The sequence below is a fragment of the Perissodus microlepis genome, chromosome 20 (assembly GCF_051167445.1).
Source record: "Perissodus microlepis isolate ML-2025 ecotype Zambia chromosome 20, ASM5116744v1, whole genome shotgun sequence".
NCBI classification, from domain to species: domain Eukaryota; kingdom Metazoa; phylum Chordata; class Actinopteri; order Cichliformes; family Cichlidae; genus Perissodus; species Perissodus microlepis.
This window is the reverse complement of record NC_140480.1, coordinates 9,278,513-9,288,865: the sequence shown is the minus strand read 5'-3', so window position 1 is coordinate 9,288,865 and position 10,353 is coordinate 9,278,513. Positions and strand designations below refer to the sequence as shown.

Sequence of the window (10,353 nt, the reverse complement as noted above, 5' to 3'; positions counted from 1 at the left end):
CCGAAAGTCGAATGCAGTTCCAATCGATGTCCACAAGATGGCGCAATAAGGTTTTTAAAGAAGCGTCTAATTCTTTTAGTCAGCCAACAGATCACACTGGCTTCGGTTTTAACAGCTGTGTAATAATTTAGAACATACAGTTGACTCTGTCCGGTAACAAAACAATAAATAAACATAATTTAGAAATCATTTCATGTTCTGTCATTCATCGAACAGTTCCAGTCAGGAGGCTATTGATTGCCTCCCTCTCCTCCAGAGCAACCGACAACAACACGCGGCAACAGATGGTGGGGCCCCACGGATCTCGGCGTCACGGACTCAGTGTGGGATTGTTGTACGTTAGGAGACAGAAAACACCGAGACAGCTCGAGGAGGGCTGTAGTCCAGTATTTCTCACCTAGCACTGGAATTAAAATTGGACTGTCAAACTTCTTTAGAAAATCATCATCGCTGTTCCTTTATAAACGCCGTGGTGTTTGTTTTATTCCTCACACGTAGATGGTTGTTGAATTATTTCTGAATCATTTCGTTGTATTTTAGTTCTGTTTTCTATCACTTGTAATCATGAAAATTAACGCGGATTAAAGGAGCTACTGATATTTAATATTAAGAATAAGATAAGGTTGTAGTGGCTAGTGGATCGCAAAACCTGGTGAACAGTGTGTGTGTGTGTGTGTGTGTGTGTGTGTGTGTGTGTGTGTGTGTGTGTGTGTGTGTGTTAGACAGAGAGAGAGAGAGAAATGGGATATCTGCCGGTCCCAGATCAGTTTAGTTCATTAAGGGGAGGAGATATTTGGGGGGTGAGGTGAGATAGTGGTATCCTCCATCAGGTCTCCAGATAGTCTGTGTGGAGCCAAACCCTGAGAAGAAGCTTCGGGACGAACTAGACAGCAAAGAGGGACGAATGTGTGACTTCACTCTGCGCTGTCATGGTCAAGAAGTGGCCAAGGAGACACTTGACTGAGCGCTCTTACCCCGTGTCTTCGTGAGGTGGGACTGCGGTCTCCACTCGGGCGCACAGTTGTGAAACATTATGAAGGCATCTGAGGGTCCCAGCGTGTCACGGTGACAGCAATGGATCACTTTTTTCGTAGAAAGCGGATCCCCGCTTTTCTGAAACCCCTGTTGAGTCTGTCTCTGATCTTTGCGTCTTTTCTCATGATCCAAAAGCTGAAACTGTCGGAGAAAGACGCAGTGGGGATTAAACATGTGAGGGATCCGGCCTGGTGCGGCTCTGAGTGTTTTTCATTCAAGAAGACAGTTGTGACCAGTTCGGGGACCTCAGATTCTCTCGTGCCCGTCAAGGATTTGGAGATACAGCGGGTCCCGAATGTAACTCGGTCTTCTTGGGACGCGCAGGTTCTCAACTGTAGCGCGGACGCATCGGTGAGGACCCAGGACTGGTTCCGGCGCTTGGACCAGAGATTTCACCAGTTTGTGCTTCACAGACACTGCAGGTATTTCCCCGTGCTCATCAATCACCCGGAGAAGTGCGCCGATGGAAACGTTCACCTCCTTGTGGTGGTCAAGTCCGTTATCGAGCAGCACGACCGGAGGGAGGCCGTGCGTAAAACCTGGGGGAAGGAGCAAACCGTGAATGGGAAGAAAATTAAAACTTTGTTTTTACTCGGAAGCCCAAACACTGGCAAAGACGCCAAGAACCTACAGAAACTGATCGAGTATGAGGACCAAATCTTTGGGGACATCCTGCAGTGGGACTTCATGGACACTTTCTTCAACCTGACTCTGAAAGAGGTAAATTTTCTCAAGTGGTTCTATATCTACTGCCCCAAAGTGCAGTTTATATTTAAGGGGGACGATGATGTGTTTGTGAACACGCACAACCTCCTGGAGCTCATCGACTTCAAAGTGGAGCAGCGCAAAGCGGCCAACTTGTTTATGGGGGACACCATCTCCAAGGCGATCCCCATCCGAAACCGACAGAGCAAATATTACATCCCCAAGGAGTTGTACGACAAGCCGTATCCACCCTACGTGGGAGGTGGGGGGTTTCTGATGTCCGCCTATTTAGCCCGAAGGCTCTTCGTGGCCTCGGAGGGCGTGGAGTTGTACCCCATTGACGATGTGTTTTTGGGGATGTGCCTGCAGAGGCTCCACTTATCCCCAGAGATGCATCCGGGCTTCAGGACATTTGGCATCACCAGACGCAGGGCGAGCACAATGAACACAGAGCCCTGCTTTTATAAAAACCTAATCGTGGTCCACAAACTGAGCGCGCAGGAGCTGCTCAGGATGTGGAGCGTGGTGCACAGCCAAGACCTGATCTGCGCACAAAAAACTTCGATATGATTGACAGAAAGTATAAAGTAAATGCATTCACTAAATCTGAGCTCACGGAAAGTCTTCTTTGGCCGATCATACTTGATGATCTTTACGCAATCTGCGGAGTCACGTTAATTTTTCCTTTACCGTTACGCATGGGTCTGACATGGAAGATGAACTGAATTTAATACTGTGTGTCACATTAAAACGGTTGATTTGTTTTCAGCTGACTCGGCAGGTTGGCGCTCTCCTCTCCACTTCTGTATGGGTTGATTTTCCGTTTTGTAAAAACCACTAGAGCACAGCTTTTGCATTGTGAAAGCATCCGTGTTTCTGTGCCATTCCAGACTGTACTGCCTTAATCTGAATTTAAAAACTTATTTAGAGACGTAGATGTAATAAACCCACGGGTGTTCGTGCAGGTGCGAAAAAGACCGACTTGTTACATCCAAGTGTTTCCCATAAGCTTCTTTTTCCGACTTCAGGATTTCATTGCAACGTTCAAGTGTAACATGCGACTACATGATTTACAGCATAGAACACACAGCTGCATTCATATTTGAATGATTATTTTTATTGAATAGAAATTGTAAATTGTAAAAATCTAATTATGGGTATTTTAAAGATAATATATTGGTTCTGTTTTACCTTGTTTTGTAAGATTTACAGAGGCAGCCCTGAAACCAAAGAAACCAGGTGTGTGTAACACTGTAAATTCATGTGTGTTAGTGTCAATAAAACCAGAGCTCTCTTGTGAACACTGAATGAGGTTGCAAAACTTGATTGATATGTGTTTTATATTGCTCAACAATAATCCTGGAAGTTGGACACTGACCATTTTTTTTAATACACAGGGGTTTCCTAAACAGAGCCGTGTATTACATGTAACTTTTATGGTGAAACACTAATGGGGAATTTTGATTACATGGAAGCACATGTGCAATAATCCCTGAATAATGATTTATTTAACAAATACATCTGCAGAAAAAAAGAAGTCAAAATGCTGTTGACTACAAATGCATGAACACAACTTTTACATCTACTTTTGCTGCAGCTCTCAGTACAGAAGCATACTAAAGCAAGTTGTTTCCCCACTAATAAAACATACGCTCACATTAACGTTATTACCGTTTCCAGATACATCACAATCACTTTGTCGTCATCATAACACTGTGCAGCACAACAGGAGCACAACTGAAGAGATAATTATAAACCAGGCTAAATGTTATATGTAGGATTTAACTTTTCAGCTTGTGATTCTATCAGTTTGAAGCCAGTGATGTGATTCTGAACACTGGAGGGAAAACCATGTGGTTTACATACAGTATGTAGCATATTCTTCTCCACTTCTCTCATTCTAGCAGTGCTGTTTCACTCAGAGACCTGCTTTGTCTCATTTTACTTCTACTTCATACTATCAGTAGGCATTGTGGAGGGAAGTAAGTCACTGCAGTGTGCTAGAAATTCAGCAGTAAAACATCATCCTTTGGCAAAGTGCTATTTCTATATAGAATTATTATAAAAGGAAAGCAAATATGTAAACAGTTGGCTAAGTGTGAAGTCGACAGCAAAGCTTCCCTCAAAGCAAAGAACATCTTCTGCTTGTAACTAAACTGTGATCTCGTTCCTCCTCCTGTTACTGGGTGTGCAAGAAGGTATGAGTCATCGACTTCTGAAGGGATGTAGCAATTAGACATATTTTTACTGAAACTGCGACGGTTACCCATAGCAGTTTCTCAACCCATTCATCTGGTGTAGTCCGATTCTACACAAGAAACTGTTGATTTTAGTTGTGCTCTGCAGCATAAACTTGCCAATTCTTAGAGTGTTTAGAAGGTGGGTGAAGTTCCATGGGACAGCTAGCTATCTGCAAGGTGCATGGATCAGAGGATGAAATCTTAAAAGGTCCAAACTTGCACTAGCACATTTACACAGGTGAAGGCAATAAGCCATGTTAGACAAGCAGTGAAGTTCTACATACTCCAAGAGGTTTGGCCTCTTCAAACTCTACAATTTGAAGGTTAGGATAAAATAAATGTTTACATGCTACACTTGTTTGTTTGTTTTTTAGGTGTGAGAAAATCGTTGCGATAGCACGTTTATAAGCGAGAGCTTATACTGCAGTTTAAGGATGTATAAATTATAAATTGCAGATAACCACTCAGAAACTAATCATAAAACCTCACTACACCGGTTGCATTATGAGGGGTCAACTTCTAAAACACAAGCCTAAAGTTCTATCACCCTGTACACTGCTGCTTTACCTTTACACAAACTCTGTTTAAAATCCATCTTGTGAGTCACACAAAGTCACAGTTGGGAAGTGCGGTCCAACAGTGAGGGACTACCCGTTAAAGCTGTACAATTCCTCTAAATGGCAGTGAAAAAAAGAGCCTCAAAACCAACAAATCCTATAAGGGGATTTCAGCAAACAGCACTCTGTGTGCCTATGTTTACTTGACAGGTGTGTGAGAGGCTAGAGGCTTGACGTGTAGTGAAAAGCATTTTCTGTTCTGTGTGAACTTTGTCGCACATAACAGGATTAGAATTTACGTCATCGTCTCAACAATGGGTAAAACACCGTGTTGTAATTCTGTGATCTTATAAGACTTTAAATATATTAATGGCTTCAATCATAAAGTAATAATGGCTTTAAATATATTGCATATGTCAGTGAATACATCTGAAACGTCTCAAAAGTGCCCGAATGTGGAAATAATGGAGTGGGTGGGGTCGTCTGGTACTGTTGGCTTTCTCCTGTTGAAGTGTGAGGGGACGTCTCTGGGCTTCTTCAGACCAGCTTTAATGCTTCCCTGGTGGATACCCTCTGGCTAAAGGAGCCAGTGATGGGATTCGGCTGCCCCTGCCCATGGGCCTGGCTCTGGCTCGGGCTCCATATGACCTGCTTTGCTTTAGCTTGGTTCCACCGAAAGCTCTGCCTGGAAACACCAAAACACATATGCACAAACAAAATGGTACTTTACAGTAAACTGAGAGAGGAATATTAAAGCAGGGAGCCTTTATATTCTTGCATGCACTTTATCATTAACCTCCCAAGACCTGGCCTAAAAATTACTTCGATATTTTGATTTTAGTTCCGAGATAATTTAAATTTCGTGGCTGAAAGGAAGGTGCTGTGGCAAATGTTTTTCTTCTTTTGTCTTCTATCTTCTGATGAATATAAACTCTTTCCCCCATAAAGGCAACATCTGACCACCTCCTCTCTACCCTTAGCCACCGGTTTTGACATATCAGTATTTACACATAAAGATGTGGTGTGATGACCATCAGAATAGTCTCTGGGGTTTTCCAAGTGTAGCTGCAAAGGGAGTAGATCACCCTCATCACTTATGAGGCACACCCAGGCATTTTGTTCACTTGTTCTACAGGCCTGAAATAAGAAACTATGAGATCATTTTAACACATAATTCCAGATAGTTTAACTCTCTAAATGCATACACAATACTAACTCAAATCTATAAGGAACTAAGAATGATCATGGAAGGTATAACAAAGGGCTGAGTAAGGCAGACAGCATTCAGAATCATGGAAGGGGAGTCACACCTGGTGCTGTCAGGAGATGATGTGGAGGAGAGACAGACAGACCAAGAAGGTGAAAGCTCAGAGGATGATATGCCAGTATTTGAGGAGGCTAAGCAGCAGAAAAATGAAAATATTATGTAAGAAGTATTATGTAAGAAAGGGCTTTGAAAGAACCAGTAAACCTGTATCCTAGCTTATCTGAGTCATTAACACAAATATGCTGAATAATGTTTTACGTTATAATGCTACCATTAAAAATTAGCAACTCCCTTTGAGTTGTGTGATCTGATCTTAATTTTTTTCAAAAACCTGGTTCACTATTGTCTGTTTGATGTATTCAGAGGACCAGCTATCTTGGTGATAATGGTTAGCATCATCCTGTTTTACTGTTTAATGCTACATAGTGCAAAATGTAAGTACTGTTTAAATATTGAATTGATAAAGACAGGGGAGCTACAGTTTAATGCGCTTGTAGGATAAATATTATTAATCATACTGATCAACAGGGTCAAAGAAGAAATCAAACTTTTATCTGATCTGTGTGTGCGTGTGTGTGTATTCTTATTACACATTCTAGGAATTATTATACCACAAAACTTCAAAGCCCTACATTTAATAATATGTATGATGTAAATGTAAGGTGAATGTGATCATTTTATCATTGCCCAGGCTCTTCAAAAGCTGGTGTATCCTCCTTTGAGCTTTCACCTTCACACTCTAATGTCTGGCCCTCCTCCGCTTCCTCTCATGACAGCGCTACATTGCACAATTTTGAGTAAAATCCTTTCCGTCTCACCTTGTCCTCCACCACAAAGGACACCGAATGAAAGTAACTATTTGATTTTTAGTAACAGAATCATAACATCTGTAAAAACCTGTTAGCCCAGCCCCAACAAATGAGTTGTCAGCAGATAGCACAGGATTTCCTCTTGGCAGAAGACGCTGTAGATTACATAAAAGTGTCCACAGAGGACAAGAATAAATTGTTCAGGAGACAGTGGCATGTCTAGAAAATTTTTGTTGGGGGGGCCAGGTAGGGGCACAGATTTGGAGAAGGGTGGCAGATGTAACTGGCAGATAATGTTAAAAAAAAAAAATTCTACCAACGGTTAACCATAATTCAATAACCCTATAAACCTAATAACCGAATGCGCTTTTAACTCTTATTAGAATGAGATTTTAACCACTACAATGCAAAGTTTTTAGATACTGTGTTGATAAAGTACAAGAGATACAATCAGTGCTTTGTCAGTGTTTATTCAGCATTCAAGGACAGCAATATTTGCATAGTATTTTTACTGACATATAGTGCACATATGTTTTGGGCAAAAACATTTTTGAATATTAAAATACGAACATTTTTAACATACAATTGGCAAATTAGCCAGTGCCAATGCAAAACTTTATCTCCCTATTAAAAAAAGAAGATAATCTTCTTACAAACTGTTGTTTGATTTTGAAACAGGAAAAAAGTGGGGAAACAACTGAAAAGACTAACATTTGAATAAAACCTGAAAGCAAGTAAATACTTTCTATGCTGCCTTATGGTAAACTTTGGTAATATTGATGTATAAAGAACAACACTGGCTGATGATGAAATACAGTCAAGCTGGCATGGTGACACTGCCAGTATTAACCTGCAGGGCTGGACTGGGACAAAAAATGGGCATTTTGACTAGAGACCGGCCCACCAGGTATTAAAGCCATAAAGCCTTTGAATGAAAACAAACGCTGTTGTGACAGTGATGTACACTGTCTTTTTGGTATATGTATGATTTCTATACATTTTAAGATAGATAAAAACTTTGTTCGCAAGATTCAGATAATTATTTAATAAAAGCTGGATATTTTAAATGAGAATAAGAAAGAAAAGTATTTCTTTGTGCCCCCCTTTCCCTGTTAATGCCCTACCTGGCCCCCCTGGCAAAACTTTCCTAGACCCGCCCCTGCACAGTTACCAGCTGTCAGCTACTTAGAAAAGGATCCTGGTGTTATTTGTCTCTCAGAAACAGTTGGTAACTTCCCTTCAACTCATTCATGTCACCTAAAAGGTAAACCTGTTTCTCCATCACCTGTTCAGCTCTGATGATTCAGTAAGGACATCTCCTGGTTTCATCTTCATGTTTCCCTCTCACCAGATAACCAAACCGACATCATGACCAGCAGCTTTTACGGCTGTGGCTCCAGCAAACATCAGCTGATACTAGAAATTAATATTAAATAAATTCTAACAACAGCTGATCAAACTTAAACGTGCTGCTGTTGTTTAGCACGACATCCGCTGGTTTCCTCTTTCTGGCGCAAAGTGGGCGATAAATAAACAAGAGAGAAAAGCCGATCAGCTGATCATTGATCAGTTTCATGATTGAAGTAGGAACAGGAGAGGGAGGGGAGAGAATGAGAGAAGAAGTTATTTTTACACATCGGCCAGCATCTGGCCAATCCACCACCTCTCATTGTTCATGCCGTTACAAAAAAAAAAAAAAAAAAAGTCATCAGCCCACCGGGCAAATGCCCGGTATGCCCGATGGCCAGTCCAGCTATGTTAACCTGTTAATCTTTCGCCAAAAAATTGTTTTCTGCGGTGCCGTCTTTTGTGCTTGGCTCTCCTACCTTTGCTAACATGATGCTCATAGTGCAGAAGCCGATGCTGCATTAACTCACACTCGGATATCTGAGCTTCACTGTGAAGACATAATCATACATTTGATATTTCATTAAATTTTATTGTTTTAGCTTCGGGGTGGCCAGTCTGGTTGGGGGCCACCCCGCTGGACACGCCACTGTCAGGAGACTTAACAAAGAAACCTGTAATACTAGAAAGGCCAGTATAAACAAAAAGGTTTTGCGATGTCAGCATAACATGGTGATGTCATTCTGATTAGATCAAACGCTTATTGTTTGTGCTATAAACCAGTGATGCACCTATACGCCACTTTTCCAAATGTGAGCTGGAAAGAATTTCAAAGACGGCCAGTGAGAATGAAAACATGAAGATCAACTGCAAAAAACAGTCGACTTATGAAGCAACATTTTTCAGAGCAGGTCCCTGTTTCATACGTTTCAAGTTATTCTCACGATGGTCATTTGGTGGTAGTAGCATGCCAAAAGATTAATAAAATGTAGGTGTACACTGTCAACAAAAAAAGCTCCACAGGACAGCTTCAAATGATCCATGGCCCTAAAGTGTACAGTGAACTAAAGGTTCTCTGGCATCAAATAATGTAAACAGTAATACAGGCTGTTTTAGCATCACCACACAATCAGGTATGATACAAAAAAACAAAACAATCAATCACACATCCAAAACGGAGGGTTCTAGCATACATCAATCTAAATGATACACTAAAGCCCATTACACTAGACTCCAAATTAATCTCTCACTATAATTTACAAACATCCTTTTATCAACTGGGGGACAAAACCACAGTGGAAAACTGCTGAACGTGGGTGCTTTCTGTACCTGTCACAGTAAGCGTTGGGAAAGTGGCTAAAAAAAAGGAAAAAAAAACAGGATGTGTATGAATGCTTTACCTTGTGCTGGCTGCGTTCTTTGGGATGCCGCAGTCCTGCGTGAGTTTTGTTTACAGCCCTCCCTGCCCATGAGGTGAGCCTTCCAGGCCTGGAACAGGGACAAAGTAGCTCAGTGAGTTTGCTCCTCTCCCAGGCACTTTCACGACTGCGACAACCATGGGGTTACTGTAGGCCCAGTCAAGGCCTGAATGGCTGCCCTCCCTACCTACTAACACTGCAGTCTTTCATTGGGCTTACAGCCTCTCCTCCAGCAAAGAGAGTGCAACTTTCTGTGAGTTTTTTCTCCCTTATGTGAGAGCGTGAAGTGAGAAACTGCATGCAGTGAGTCAAACTTTTAATGAGAGCACAAACGCATCGCAGGAAAGGCTCAATAATACTTTGCACGTGTCACCATAAAGTTGGAAAAAATGATGTGTATAATCTATATCTCATGTTTTGTTTAGGCTGCAAGTGATTTTTAAGGATTAAGAAGCTTAATCAATAATTATTCTTGTGATTCTTTGTCTTTTTAGAATCGTTCTTAACCCATATTTTGTCATACCAACAGGACTAAATGGATACTATTAAATACACCTGACAAGCAAGCTGTACTTATGTCATTAATATTATTACAGTTAAAAAATATTTAGTGAAAACTCTGAAACCTCTTTCCTCATTCTAGTAATTCAGTTTCATTTAGAGACCTTCTTTGTCTCTTTTTACTTTGACTTCAGATTGTCAGTATGTACTGAGGAGGGAAGTTAGTCACTGTAGTGTGCAGTAAAGCATCATTCTTTGGCAATGTGCCTTTCTACATAGAATATTAATGAAAGGAAAGGATATTTGTAAACGAAGGGCGATCGAGTCAAACTGTTGCATTTATCCATATATAAAAAGGACCATTACTACATTATGTTTACAACTTTGCTTTAGTTACATTTCCTTTTTTTTTCCTCGGAAAAAATTAAACATCTGCTCTACAGATTCTACCAAGGGACATTAAGTAATATATGA

The 10,353-nt window shown here is 41.1% G+C and overlaps 2 protein-coding genes across 3 annotated transcripts in view; one reads left to right on the top strand and one right to left on the bottom strand.

Moving 5' to 3' along the window:
* The first annotated feature begins 792 nt into the window (after window positions 1-792).
* b3gnt7l (UDP-GlcNAc:betaGal beta-1,3-N-acetylglucosaminyltransferase 7, like) lies at window positions 793-3,048 on the top strand. The gene has a single exon (XM_084916282.1). The coding sequence runs from the start codon at window positions 1,075-1,077 to the stop codon at window positions 2,308-2,310; it is 1,236 nt and encodes a 411-aa protein (XP_084772408.1). The 5' UTR covers window positions 793-1,074; the 3' UTR covers window positions 2,311-3,048.
* A 181-nt stretch (window positions 3,049-3,229) lies between these two features.
* cep104 (centrosomal protein 104) overlaps window positions 3,230-10,353 on the bottom strand; it is a 35,234-nt gene continuing 28,110 nt past the window's right edge. For both annotated transcript variants that reach the window (XM_084916280.1, XM_084916281.1), the window contains 2 exons: window positions 9,361-9,448; window positions 3,230-5,222 (listed from right to left, as the gene is read on the bottom strand). In XM_084916280.1, the coding sequence (XP_084772406.1) occupies window positions 5,086-5,222; window positions 9,361-9,448 (225 nt within the window). In that variant the 3' untranslated portion in view covers window positions 3,230-5,085. The remainder of the gene's footprint in view (window positions 5,223-9,360; window positions 9,449-10,353) is intronic.